Consider the following 15,008-nt stretch of genomic DNA (forward strand, 5'->3'; position numbering starts at 1 on the left):
ACGTAAAATATTAATGGCTGTTTTCATTGTCTGAAAGTGTTATTGAAAGAGGAGGCTGGCATAGTTCTTGCCCCCCTCCCCGTTCAAAAAACCTTAATGATCCTGTGTCCTGAACTTTTGGAAATTAATGCATTGAGAGCAGTGGAAGGTGCATTATTTAAGTGAATATGACAATTTGCCTTCCCATTCCTTACAGCTGCACTTGCCAGTGCAATGTCAAAATAGAAAGGGCCCGTAAGTATTGTCTCACTGCAAGAGTTGAAAGTGCCCTCCTGCCTTCTGTGCATTGTTTCCTGACTGGTGATGGCAATACGTATTACCATAGTCGTGAAAAACTGTCATCTGATTTAGCACTCATTTGATGCCTTCCACTATTATTTCCACATTTTGTAAGTCCAGATCCTTCAGGGAGCAGTCGCTTGCACATTTGCATTACTGAACTACCACGAAGAAGTTGGTCATGGATTTCATTTTCGTTTGCTTCACTTCAAATTGGCACGTTGACGCTAGCTGGTAAAACCTTGCAGAAATGTTGACATGGATTCAACTGAGAGCTATTAGCATTGTTAAATATTGTTGCTTTCGACAATTGCATTCATTGTACAGTAAACTATCAGTTGTACGAACGTCAGTTGAAAGAATATTTCAGAATAGCGAATATTTCAGAAAACTCCCGGCAGTTTTTCTATGCATTCTATGCAAAAAATTGTTCAGTTAAACAAATTTCTAAATAGCGAATATTTCAATTGAGCAAACTTGATCAGTGGACCCGGGCTCACTTTTAAAATCACTTCAACGAAGTTTTGCGCTCTGCAGCGCTGGCGCAGCCGATGCCGGCCGCCCCCAAATCGCCCTTCCAGCGGCGGCTATGTGCAGTGTGACAGTTAGCTGGTTACCTGTGCCAGAATATCAGATATGAAAATTGTTTCCCGTGTTCGTCCGGAAGAAAAGTGCGACGAGGAAGATGCAATGGCGGAGGTAGATTAAAATCCTGTAATTCTAGCCGAGGCTGTAGGATGCCTTGGAAAGCTGCGAGACTTCGTGTCTCAGCAGCATGCTGTGCTCGAGGAAGTGCACAAAAACATAGACTCTCTGGACAGCTTTGTTCTTCTTTCGTTTTAAGAACACCAGTGCAAATGAAAATTAGATCTTTTTTTTTTTTCCAGATCAGATAGGCAGCAAGGTAACTGTTACGCACTTCATATATATTGATGTACATAACTCCATAAATTGCATTTCACACTTTTGACTCGATGTCTAGTGAACCCTTTGCTGTTACCTATTCTAGTGAATATTCAGTTCTGTGAACTTTCACTTAGGAGAACTATTTCCTTGGGTCCCTTGAAGTTCACTCAAGTGAGAGTTCACTGTAGTTGAAAAAAGTTTGTTTAAGACTGTGAGTGCTGCCTTGTACTTGTCACCTGTAGTTACCAAGCTACCAGCCACCTCCTCGTGAGGGAAGTACAACCATTGGCCCATTACATAAAGACCACTTGAAAGAGCAGGGCATTGTGCCTCTTCAGTGGCAACATCTTTCCATTGGCTACCACAGGTGGGCTAGAAAAACAGACTTCCATATGCCCCAAGGTATTGGCAGAGAGCCAGGTGTAGCGAGATAAGAGGGATGTCAGAGTAACACCTGTATAACCTGGCATGGCTGGAGTGGGCAAACCTGATGAAGTGGCATTGGAATTAACACGACGCAACAAAACTAAAAAATGTAAGAACCAAGCTGAGACGGCGCTGCAGCAGTAGACAAGCAGGAACACAGTAGCAATAAAGGCTCAGTTTCTTGTCATGTCTGGCCACATTGGTGGCATGTGATGGAGGGAAAACTACAGATGTGGCCGTTACAGCAATCCCGCTCTCATCGCCACATTATGGTCTTGCTGAGTGGGGAATGACAACGGCAGGGTGACCTGCTCAGTTCCGCCATGTATGCATCGCCTGCAGCAGTGTGTGGAATGGAAGCTTTCAAGCTTCATTTCTGGCTTTGCTTTGGTATGTTGTCAAGATAAATGAATACACGACAGTCATATGGCGTGAACAGGAGGGTCTTGGTATCGTGCTTAATGGCACCTGTCTGAGAAGGCATGCAGTTAATGAAACAACAGAGGTGTGTAGGATTGTTGAAACTTTTGAAATCAGGAGAATTGAGGACTGCACCAGCCACCCCTCATAAACACTTCCAGACATAGAATACACCCGTCTTGCTTCCACATCCCATAAAAGGGCGCAAGTAATGTTGTTTCATTTTTCTTTTCTTTTTTAGTTTTTACCTCTTCGCGCACCACCCCTTGTATCTCCTGGAAGTATTGATCACTCACCTATTCTGTTTCTTGTTGTGTCCCATCTATTGCACAATTTGTAAATGTATATTTTACTTATAATGAACATAACATATCTGAACAGTCTGTGCTGTCTTTCTTAAATCAAAAAAATTTATGTGCAACTTGTGTCTGGTTTTTACACTTCACGGTCACAATTCTGATTAAGAACTTGCAGTACAGAATGTATGCATCAGGATGCAATATTTGATCGCTGCAGACCACAAGACATGAAAAGCATGAATGCTACATACAAGCGACTGACAGTTTTGGATGCAGCAAATTAAATCCTGTTGCTACTTGTATTTTGCTATGTAATGCTAGGTAAAATAACAGAAAAAAGATGTGTCCCATTAAAAAGTTGCGCTATTGCTGTGGTGAAGTGTTGCAGTGGGCTGTGCCCCAAGAGCAGCAGTGTGAGTGGCACTCCCTCTGCAGGCTTTGTGGGCAAAGGACTTAGCCGGCAAGTGAACCGTGCCTGGAACTACCTTGTCAAGGGCCTAGTGGGTACGGTGCTGCTGGTGCTGGTCTTTCCCGTGCTCTCCTTGGTCGTCTGCTTCACATCCCTTGTGGCGGCACTTCTGGCACCCCTCTGGTAAGCAGTGCTGGACTGTAGACTTCCGTTACTTCGACTCCGCTTAATTCAATCCCAACTGAAGGTCCTGGTCGTCACCCACACATTTCTATGGCCCAAACTTCTGTTATGTCGATCTCAAAATTAGCCTTCGCCTGATAATTCAAACTTTATCTGTCAGCTTCGTGGCTGTGTTATATCCGTGTTGTGTGGTGAAGCATACCAAGAATGGAAAAGGGCCACTGTCACGGCACATAGTACGCGTTTCTTAATTATACCAGCGCGCACGTGCCATCTCTCGTCACAGTACCAGCACCTAGATGCCGAATACGCATACTGGCACCCATTCAGAGTTTTTCTGATGTTGCTATGGCAATCTGAGACCAGTAACAGCACCTAGTATGCATTCCTTAATTATATAAGCATGCATGCACCGTACACCAAGAAATGGCGAATAAAAAAAATTCACCAATCATTACGATACTCCCTAATGTGGAATTTGAGTTCAGCTCTACACGTGTTTTCATTTCGTGATATATTGACTGATGCGGACATCTGTCTTGTGTGGCTTGTTGCAAAGGGAGTGAAGTGTGGCGCGACTACTTTACTAATCGGGAGATCACGAGAGCCAGTTCGTGGATGATGCATAGGCGCGATTCACAGCAGCTGCCGCAGACAGACCTCTACTCATGTGGCGCTTTGTTTCCATATATGTTCTCAGTGAAAGTGCTCACCACCTGCTTTATCGATGGCGTCATCGGTGAACAGGCGATGGCGCACTACTCTGGCGCCATCTCATAGCGGTCATTGCCGCAGAGCCAGTTTTATGTGGCTTTTCTTCTCACACTTTGGCCATACTCACCTCCTCCGCTTTCCATCTCGGGGTACCGTTGCACCCTCCTCCTCAGCTTTCCTTCTTGCGCTCTCTTTGCTCTTGCCGTCTTTCATCCCCCACTGCGCTCCGAGTTCACTCTTTCATCCTTTGTTGTGCTCGTTTGCTCGGTAAGGCTGAGGATGATGCCGCCACTCAACGCAGGAATGGGCGCCTAAGGGCTGCGCTCTAAAAATTCACGTATAAACTCCACTGTAGTTGTCTAAGTATGCATAAGCATTGTGCCTCTTGCTCATATCCACGTAGCTCGGTATCATTATCAATCTTTTCAAACTTGATTCGACCAGTATAAACACTTATCAACCCTTATTGGTTGTTATCAAACTTATTAGACTAGGTCTGACCCATATCAACCCTTGTTGGTAGTTATCAACCATATTGGACTGTATCTGACCCTGATCAACCCTTTTCGGTTGTTATCACCCTTATCGCAATCGATCTGATTGTTATCAACCTTATCAGGCATGATCCAACCATTATCAGCTATTATCAGTCTTTATCAATCTTAACATTACTCCGATGATTATAAGCCCTTATCGCTCTTTAGCACTTTATCCATCCATGTCAAACAATTATCAACCATGATGAGACCCATATAAACCTCCATCACTCCTTAGCAACTCATTGACTGCTTATCTGTCAGTGCTGCGCAACGCGAAGTGCATCGGCTCTTGGAGATCGGTAGTATTTTGGTCACTGAAGGAATGCCCAAACAGAGGGCACATCCCGCAACCACCAAAATGCATCGGGTATGTGGTGTGTTTAGCATGAAATTTTCGCAAAGTTGAAATTTTTATGATGTCTATAATGCTCCAAGATGGCTCTACATGGGGCTCTAGAGATAGATTTTATTCTACCATCATCAAATCTTTCAACAGAGGCTTCATAGAAACTGCTCTCATTTGACATTTGTTTTGTACCGCCTGTACAATGCATTCGTATGGTTCAGATATAGTATTTACCTGCTGCAAGCATGGGTGTTTAGACTAGTGGATAAGACACTCAGCTTCTGAGCGTTGGGTCATAGGTTCGAAACTCACCACCACCAACATTCTTCCTTTTGAATTTATTTTGTTTTGTACATTACTTTCTTTATAGCGATTCGTCTTACGTGACGGATGGACAGGTTTCCTCGTTGGCTAGGCACAGAAATGCTTATGCATTTAAAGGCATTTCTGTTCTGAGAAGGCTAGTGAAAAGGAAAGCACTAAGATGATAAAATTCAGAAAGTTGAGGGGACGTTTAACGCCAACAAAAAAAAGCGGAGGTCTGTCTATCTCCGCTTTATTTGTTGGCTTTAAATGTCCCCTCAAGTCTATCTCCACTTTTTTTGCCTATCTAAAACTCCGGAGGCCTGACAGTAAACTTATTAGGTGTCTTGGTGCTCGTACTGTGATCGGAGATGGCGCATGTACATGTGTAAATTAGGAAACGCTTGCTATGTCTCGTAAGTGCCACCTTTCCACCGTTTAGTATTCTTTACCGCATGATATGGCTGTATTGCGGTGAAGCTAACCTTAAACTCAAGTATTAACAAGTGAATCAACAGTGTGTTTCAGCATTTTTTTTGTTGAATTCTACCCGCCGGATAATTTGATCAGCTTAGTCGGTCTCGTCAGGATCGAATTAACGGAAGTCCGTGGTATTTTTATTCCGGTAGCATCACTACATCTGATGAACATGGGCTTCAAAACTGTTTTAGTCGAGGGCTGTAATGATGTCACCTTACCTGACCTAGGTCGTCGTGTTCTCTTTCTGCAGGATGCCGTGTGTCATGCTTGCCTTCCACCTACTGATGGTGCTTGCCTATGACTTCGACTCACCAAGTACGTTCTCCTAGCTGCTTTTAAACTTTCGTTGTGCTAGTTGTTTATAACTGGCCATTTGGCAAAATGTGTTTACACGGTGATCCGCCATGTGGTGTGCTGATATGGATGACATAACATGCATAAGAATCTTGCAACTTGTGTTTGCTGGAGAGAGATTGATAAGATTTGTCAATGTCATACTTGCTGCAGCTTATTGTGGTAGAATGTAGTTTTTTTTTCTTTTCTGGCACTCGCTATGGTGAGTGGGCCCATCATAATGGTGTATACACTATTTTGACGGGCCCTGTCATTGTGTAATTGCTAAATTGAGGGGGTCCTTTTTTTTTCCGTCGCATCTTATGTGCAGAGTTTTCCTAGTCAGTGGATCGGAGTGCCCGTCTCACTGGGGCATACAGTAACAACATAACAACACATAATTATTCATTGGTCTATGGCCGCTAAAGCATCATCTACCTAAGGCCCCACCCCCTCTTCACCTGTGCTATGCAACGGGTTGCTTCGCTCCCCTTGGCAGGTGCCCTTTGTGCCAACCCTGGTCGTGAAGCATAGGACAAAATAGCAGGTACAGCAGAAGTCAAATGAGAAAAAAAAAATATGTAGCAACTTAAAAAAAAAAAAATCTTCCGTGATACGATTTGACCCCAAGACTCCACATTCCTGAGCCCGATGCTTTTCCTCTTACTTTATTTTTATGGCGGTTACTTTCTTTTTACTACGTTTATGTATTTTAGCCTCAACATAAGCTCAGCAATGCTCTTACCGAAGCAGTTTGTGTCCAAGGTGCTTTCTTTCATCCCTTGCACTTGTTGATGACCATTCATCAAGCTCCATAATTTGTTACCATGGTGGCAGCATAGTGGACATGGCAAAGCTATTTTTTTTCCTCGTTCTCTTTCACCTTGAGTTACATGTGTGAACATATTTCTGTAGCCTAATGAAGTCCTGCCAATTTCACTAAAAAATTTAATCTTAACTGTTACACAGCATAACTGTCAAGCCCTTAGCAAACACCTATGAGTGATGCAAATGTTTAGGCCTCACCATCAGGTTAGAAAGCAGCTTAATAAGGATACTTACTTCATGCTTGCCTGACAGAGGCAGAAACAGTCTCACCATTCAGGGGCGTCTGCTTAGGGCATGACAGTTGCGCTCTTCAGCAGCTAGTTTAGATTTTAGGGGGCGAAATTGACTGAAATTGACTGAGTTGTAGAAATAGCAGTCTCAACTCTTGAATATCTGGGAACATTTATGAACTTCTTGGATGATGAGCTTTAAGTCTTGCATTGAGATCAATTGTCTCGCTCTCTTGGTTAAAAAGTTTGTCTAATTAGCATAATTGAAAAAATATAGCATATTGCAAATTGAACTTGCACAATTACTTGTTTAATTATACCTTGAGTCATTTTAATATGTATGAAAAGCAATACCAAGGAAATTGTTTAATTATTGCAATTTTTTTTTTATTTTAAGGGATTCTGAACAAATATTTTTTAAAGATCCCATATATGAACGTGCATGAGGGGCCAACTGCCAACCAGCAATAGCTGTGTATCAAAGGAAACGCCTGAACAAATTGTATGGCCACTTAAGTACAGTGTCCACGGATTGACAGAATTACCATTCAAGCACCGTGATTTCCATGAAGAGCTCAGATTTTTCATCCTGCCCCTCTTTGAAAGTGTGGACACTGATTTCCAGCAATTGGCGTACATCCTTTTGTCACCTGAAAGAGCATTTACATTTCTGTGGGTAAATTTTTTGTCTAGTATATCTCTTGCACATTTCTACATTGACTGACATGTGTGATTGTAACTGGTACTGCTCTTCAACTTTAGTTTGTATAGTTTTCATTGTATTTTTAGTTCATTTTGTAATGTAACCCTATTCCAATAAAGAATGCCCTCCGGGCACATATAATGACCTTGATAAATAAATGAATAAATAAATTAATTAATAAATTACATATCTATATATATATATATATATATTGTTTACAACGTACTTGGTACCTGGTTTGTAAAACAATACGGAAATTCCGTCTTGATATTTGTGCAAACTCTTATTACTGGTTGAGCAGTGCTGTTTTAGCCACTGACACTGATTGCAATGCTGAACTGACAAGCACACAGAGCAGTGGTCTCAAACACACTGCCCACAATGTGCTGCCTGGTGAGGCCCTCCAAATTTGACTGCCACATGAAGCACGGGATGTTACCACCATTGGGCATGCCTTGGTGTGTGCTTCAGTTCAGTGAGCTGCGTGCACTGAATGCAGTAAGGGATTGTTGATGGTGCAGGCCCTGAGCGCAACCGTATCTGTGTGCTGGGTGAGGCCATCCTCTGGCAAGGGCTGGTGCTGGGTCTCCTTCAGCCAATTGCAGCGGCTGTCATAGCCCTGGTGCTGTGTCCCATCGCAGCTGGCTTCATTCTCTTGGGTGAGCCCCATTACGTATTGCGACACTGCTGTGCTTTATGTAATCTTCACACTTTGGTCAAGTGTGACAGAGATTCAGCTTGCCTGTATGCCCTTTGTGTAATACCAGGTCACCGGAGACATTTACGCTGGCAGCCTTATTGGTGGTGCCATCTTGTGGTGCAGGACACAGAGCTATTATTGCAGTGACCTACCCTATGTTGCTTAATTGTTGTTGTAAACCATTGATAGCGACATAACATTCAGTCTTATAAAAACTTTATTTGGCGAGGGCACTGACATGTAACACAAATGTTTCATGCGCATCGTCTAGTTGGACTAAGTGTCACAAGATGTCACTACCAGCATTGCTTCTGCTATCCATGGCCAGCAACCCAGTATTTCGTAACAGGTACTACTTTACGGGCAAGCTAAAACTTACTATTGTCAATGATGTGGTAAGCGTTGCTCTTTTTTTTACCAATATTTGCCTTGACAAGCTGAGATATTGTCAAACTCTCAATTTTACCGCTTGTTCGCTATGATTATGAATACTTTTTCATGTTTCAGACAAATAAAGCTTGCTCTATCCATTTCAGTTATTGGTTATAGACGGTCATAGACACCATGACTAAGCTGTGTCGGTAGAGTAGCTGAGAATAAAAAATTTTAGCGATGCAAAGTTGCATTATCTGACAGTCTCCTAGCATGGCACTGAGGGCGAGTTTGATATGCACGTATAGCATGCAGAAAAGAAGGACGGTGGCTTCGTGTACCACAATAGTTCTGATGACTTCGAGTTGCATTTTAGTTCTCATGTTAGACAACACCAATTTTGCTACGAGTAGCATGCAAAAACTGCCCATTGGTTAATTCTAGCCACTCTATGAATCAAACATGTGTATGCAAGAATGATGATGTGATATTGATGTGATATTTGTTGTGACATCTGTTGATGTGATATTTTATCAGTAAGTAGCATTGTACTGCTTTTTTTTTTAATCATCCCAGGTTTCAACCATGTTTTAATGTCCTAGGCTCAGTACATTTGTCATCATAATTATATATTATCTATACTCGCAGGCAGCTTCTTGTGGCAGTGAAGGGAAAGCTAAAGGGGGTGGAAGTTCTGCCTGCGTGGTAGTGCACCAAGCAGTCCACCAAAGCACTTTCGATTTCTTGGAACAGATACTGAATCCAGCTTCCACGTGGGACGGTTTCTTATTCGCCCATACATGCTGAAGAGAAGAGCAGAGAAAGGAGTCAAATTTAGCACTCAGTGGTGTATTTTGTCTTTGTTGCGTTGCGAGCCCGTGACCTGCTAGGCAACAAAAGCAGGTGCCCTGCTAGCCCCTATTTGTTGTTACTCAGTGTCCCTGAATGGAGACCTGTGAGTGCTTTGCTGTACAACTAGATTGTTGTGGGTGCTGCTGCGCAGTTGCGGTGCTTCGGTGGGGAGCAGTGCGCTGTTGGGATGCCCTGTTGTTTCATGGTGTGATCAAGCGCCGGGCACGGGTGCCAGTGGGCGACAGCTGGATGGTGACCCGTGTGGCAGGACCTGGACTTTCCCAGGACCACCTTTACCAGGTGACCACCCTTGTCATAGCTGGCAACTCTTGCAACTTTTTTTGAAAGTGCCCGTCCTTCTCTTATTAGAAGTATTGTATGAACACCAATAATTTTATAATTTTTCATTTACATCTAGTGTAGGCAAATCTGATTTGATAAGAATACAAATACAGTCACTGGCCAATTTTCAGAACTTGATCTTTTAGAGCTGCTCAATTATTCGGACCTACAAGTAGCAACGCCAATCACTCAAAATCAATGTACAACGGCAGCCGAAATATTGGTCATCATTATTTGAATGCTCAGTGAATAAAACTTCATGATCAACATTTCTGGTTGCCTTTAGTACAGCTTATTCATTCTTGCTGCAAAAAAAAAAGTGACTGTTCACAGCTTCTGTGCAAAACAAAATCTTTGTTCTTTTTTTAATTAACTGTCAACATTTGAGTAATGAAACACTCTTTAGTATGTTTAATGAAATTTTAATATGTCTATTTGCATTTGATTGCAGTATTTAAAAGTTTTTAAGACTGGCAGGTCTGCCTTCTTGTGCATCTATTGCCATATGAAAGGCACCCTGTATTGCTTGCACTGGTAGTTTACTACTCCACTCTTCTGCACCTTATGTGTATCCCATGGCTACAGAAAGGTTGTCATAATTACGGAGGTTATTTGTCTTCCACTTTTGCACTCAAGTGAAATCATAGCATCGAGCATACTCTTGACACCTTTGCACTTGCTAGTATGTCAGCATGGATTTGAGATGTAGCCGTTTTACATGCTATGCGTGTGTCAACTGACTCCCTCATATATTCGTGCAGATAAGCCCAGATCAAGCCCTAGCAGCGTTCTTGGCCAAAGTTGAATTGGAACAGCTCTCCATCTACGGGCAACAGACAGAACAGCAAATATTGGAGCCTCTAAAGGCCTACGAGTGAGTGTTGCTGGTGAATATGTATTGTGCTGTTCTGTTTTTTTTTAGATTTCATTGCACTTGGAAGTCTTCATTTACCTGCTGTAACTGCAAAAAGCTATACCATGTGTCTTTTCTTTTTTTAAGCATACATAACTTTTAAAAACTGCCTGTGGCAAATAGCACAATTCTAGTCCCCTAGCTAGATTTCTTGATGAGGCAGACATTACTTGCATGAGAATCAAAATGCATAACAATCTAATTAGTAGAATTTTACTGTTAAGTTGGTGGGAGATAGAGGGGTCCGTGCTCTTGGGACAAAGGAACGACAACACAGTAGTGCAAACAATCACAAGGGCATTTATTGCACCTTTCATAGATCAATGCCTGCTAGCCGAGTTGCTATCCACAAAACATGCCGATGGGCGCGCGACAAATCTAGAAGTCCGACTTACCACGTCCTGATAGCGAGCGAATATGTTCGCCCCATGCTGGATTCCAACGCCTGGTCATTCGCGTGTACGGTCACGCGGACGGTGGCGCGTTCCAAGGCGGCCACGCGAGGCGGTCTCGCAGAAGCATGCGTCGGCGGCGCGCGGGACGTCCACGCTGTTCCCCGACCCGCCGAGAAAGAGGAAGCGCCTTGTCTTCCGGCGCCCAAGTAACCTCACCTGTCGGCGGCGTTAGCAGCTAATTAGCAGCGTAACACTCGCGCCATCTCTCGCACTGCGCCCCAACCACATCGACCGCCGCGGGCGTCACTCAGGCCATGCGGCGAAGCGGGATTGCAGGAGATGAGCTATGCGGGAAAACTAGAACTCAGGGGAGGCGTGAGAGTCACGCATCCCCACAAAGTTTAACTAATTACTTTATAGCACATATTGCAACTTACAAATTACAGCCAGTGAGTTTGTGAGGCATGCCTACTTGGAATGAATTCTGAAGATGGCACGGTTTCACGATATGCACCGTCAACCATCGAACTTGCAGTAAAAATGTGCTGTTCAACTTATTTTTAACAAAGCACTGTTTTATGCATTGAATCCCAAATGTAACTGGAACACCAGTTTATTTCGTCGCACACTTTCGGAATGAGAAGCTCTAAACTATATTTTTATTTTATGCACTGCATATGTATTGCAAACTCACCGGCTGCAATTTTTAAATTGCAAAATGTGCTGTAATGTAATTAGAAACATAATTAGTAAAATTGTGTTGATTAGTAATTTATTAATTTTGATTTTCCATGCAAGGATATCAAGTAATCCAGCTGAAGGACTATAATTGTACCTGTTGCAGGCAATTTTTAAAAATTCTGTTGGGTCTCGGAAAGCTAAGCTAAGAGTGTACGTCACAACTTGACAAACGCTGCGGAAGAAATGGAATGTTGAGAAAATTAGTATTGATCTACTTTAGAACAGTGTGAAATTCTTACTGTAAGTTGACACAAAGCCCTGACATGGATAATGAACCGTGTGTTCTGTTCATCTGATATGCATGTGATCTCGTATGTGCTGAGCTTTGTTTGAATGAAACCCCGTCTCTCTTTCTTGGCAGCCACTTTGTGGAGCAGTGCTTCAGTCCCTTTGCATCCGCATTGGCACGAGACAAAAGTCCCTACAGGGACCTAGAGGCTGAGTTGAACAACATGGTGTCAGCTCTCAAGGCAGAAGTGGACAAGTGAGCGTCTTTTTAATCCTTTAGCAATGGGTCTTGCCTACAGGCCACACAGCAGGAAAATATTTTTTTCTTGTTGAGTGTGATGCTATGTGTAGAGTTCCTGGCTGATGTCTTCAGCCAGAAACTCACACTTCAGTGATATCACACAGGTAATGCAGATCAAATGCAATGTACACATCTGTTTCGCATCTGACACGAATGGTCTGTACAAGTTCCACACGAAGCCATAAGTGGCTTGGGGGGAAGCTCACAGGTGAAAAACGAAACGAAATTGAGCTGGTGGGGGATGCCAGAATACAATGCCACCAGAATGAAAGTGACACTGACTTCATGCTACCTGAAGCACGGAACGGTGGTGCGTTTGGGTTATCATCTATTAAAAGCATGTGGTACTCTTCTACATCTTTATTACTTACATCTTTATTACTTACATCTTGCGTTGGTCTGTCATGTGGAATACTAAGAAACGAGAGCAACACCAAATAAGTTGTGTTGCACTAAGTGTCGTGTGAAACGAAATGTGCCACACAATTCTAGTTGAACCAACTTCTGCGTAGATCGCACAAACAGTTGTTTTACTTTATTTTTTTTTTTGCCGTGCACTGTTTTGTAAATGGTGAAATGGTGCGAGTGGAGCACCAGAACACAAAACAAGAAAAACACAGAGTGAAGCTTAGAATGTAGGCGTGCTCGAATTGTAATATTTGAGACCAAATCGAATACAAATTGAATAGTACCAGAAATGAATTAGATCTAATACTGAATAACGTTTCGAATAACGAGTAGCCATATCTACAGCTGATATAAAATGATGTTCACATCCTAGTATTCTTAATGTTAGCAAGTTGCTGTCATTACATTGCATGTTATAAAGCATTGTTTATTAAAGAGCACAAATGGAACACCAGCAACAAATAAGTAGTTCATTTGCATACACAGGACTGAGAGAGTTTGAATGATCACTGTAAACCCAGTGAAGTCTAGCTCCCTGAACGATGTAGCCTGCTCCACTACACAAGTTGTCAAGTTTTATGCCTATACTACACCTACAGGGATGATATTTCTTGTACTTTTGCTTCAATTTTATGTTTCTTTGAGCACAGGTGACATATTGAAATATCTGAAAACTATTAGGAAAACGTTAGTATTTACAAATAGTGACTATTTGATTTGTTATTCTAAACTTTCAACTATTTGCACACCCCTACTGTAGAAAGCTATGATTGCTCGGTTGACGCAGGCGCAAGCGTGAACTGCAACTGGGCCTGGGCGTGGGCTGCCGCCAGCGGACACGCATGACGGCTGCGGGCCTGCACTCGGCGCTGGTCGCAGGGTCCAGTTTGGCCCAACATCTGCTGCCCCAGCTGCCCTCAGCTCACTGGCAGGACCGGGGGCTCGAGGAGAAGGACTGGCTTGGTCAGTGACCTCCTTGTTTGTTATACTCTCCGAGGGGCAGTTTGCAACAAGCAGTTGTTGATGCAGCACTAGGGATCTGGAGTACGTCCCCGTAGTTCATTGGTGGCTCTTGTGCGATGCAGTTCTGTCCTCTGCACTTCTAAATGTCAGGGATTTGCTGTTGCGGGAGCAGAGCATTTGCCATGTGGCACCGGGCATGCTCAAAGCAGAAGGTGAAACTTAAGACATCAGAGCAGCTGAATATGTTGCGCGATGCACCTTGCTCTCCATTGACACCTTTTGCAAAGTTTCTCAGGCACCACACAACATCAAAATGTTGGTAGTTGTTGTGCTAGATGCTGGACTTAGTTGTTGCTTGATTTGGGATGCTATCAGATGTTCTGGGTTACTTATGTTCAGAAGAAGGGGACTGCTTTTATTGCAGGCTTGGCTGCCCAGCTGTACTCTGAAACCTTCTCGCCTGAGTTCCTGGTGCCCTTGCTGGAGGATGACGTGGCCTTTGCACTTCAGGTTTGTCATTTGACTGACTGTTGTCCGCAGCAACTCCATGTAAGACAGTCCCTCATTAAACGAAAGGAGTGCAACCATAGAAAGTGTTCTCTAACCTCTTTCGTCAATTATCCATAAGCATAAAGGGCTTCAAGGTACATTATCAACACACAACAAACTTCAGTTATAACAAGGTTGCTTTGTTTGTTGTTTTTTTATAACCCAGACTACAGCACATGTGTCTTTAGGCTGTTTTACTTGAAGCTAAATTGTGGTAAACTGAATAGTACAAAGGGCTAACATGAAAAAGTGCAGATAACGATTTGCCTTCGCTCCCTAAACTGGGCGAAGGTAAGCTCAACAACCACAAATGTCTTGGGAAGTTGCACTGTGTACAGGACAGTATTTATTACTCAGTCGTCTGCTGTGCTGCTACTCATTGCACAGCTCAGTGTAGCAGCATAGCAGAGGACCGAGCAAGCTGCAGCTGACATACAGCTGTAGATGAAACGACCGTCACAATCAGTGCAACCACGGATGGTGACTATGGGGTTCTGAAAGGCACTCAGCCAACACGTGCATCGAGTAAAAAAAAAACCTACTATTGTTGGCACAACAGCTGTGGATGAAACCGTGGTCACTGTCGATGAGATCACAGATGGCAACTACAACAGTTCTAAAGGTGCATACCCAACACGGTTACATGTGCAGTGGAAAATGCAAGAATAAGAGCTATAATGACATATATACACGGAAGTGTTCTGGTGTGCGTGTCGTTTTTCGCTGATCAATAGCGATGCGGATTCCACTTGTTCCATAGTGGTTAGAAGCTAGTGTCGCTTTGCTCTTTTACAATGCACATTTGCAGCACTCTCCGCTCACTGCATTTGACCAAATTAACCAGCA

The 15,008-nt window shown here is 43.1% G+C and overlaps 1 protein-coding gene across 1 annotated transcript in view; it reads left to right on the forward strand.

Moving 5' to 3' along the window:
• The window catches only part of LOC126525458 (uncharacterized), an 85,506-nt gene that overhangs the window by 50,028 nt on the left and 20,470 nt on the right, over window positions 1-15,008 (forward strand). The window contains exons 18-25 of the mRNA XM_050173338.3: window positions 2,766-2,922; window positions 5,555-5,619; window positions 7,920-8,057; window positions 9,474-9,622; window positions 10,426-10,538; window positions 12,075-12,197; window positions 13,438-13,613; window positions 14,038-14,123. Coding sequence (XP_050029295.1) covers window positions 2,766-2,922; window positions 5,555-5,619; window positions 7,920-8,057; window positions 9,474-9,622; window positions 10,426-10,538; window positions 12,075-12,197; window positions 13,438-13,613; window positions 14,038-14,123 — 1,007 coding nt within the window. The remainder of the gene's footprint in view (window positions 1-2,765; window positions 2,923-5,554; window positions 5,620-7,919; window positions 8,058-9,473; window positions 9,623-10,425; window positions 10,539-12,074; window positions 12,198-13,437; window positions 13,614-14,037; window positions 14,124-15,008) is intronic.

Source organism: Dermacentor andersoni, chromosome 8, assembly GCF_023375885.2.
Source record: "Dermacentor andersoni chromosome 8, qqDerAnde1_hic_scaffold, whole genome shotgun sequence".
NCBI classification, from domain to species: Eukaryota; Metazoa; Arthropoda; class Arachnida; order Ixodida; family Ixodidae; genus Dermacentor; species Dermacentor andersoni.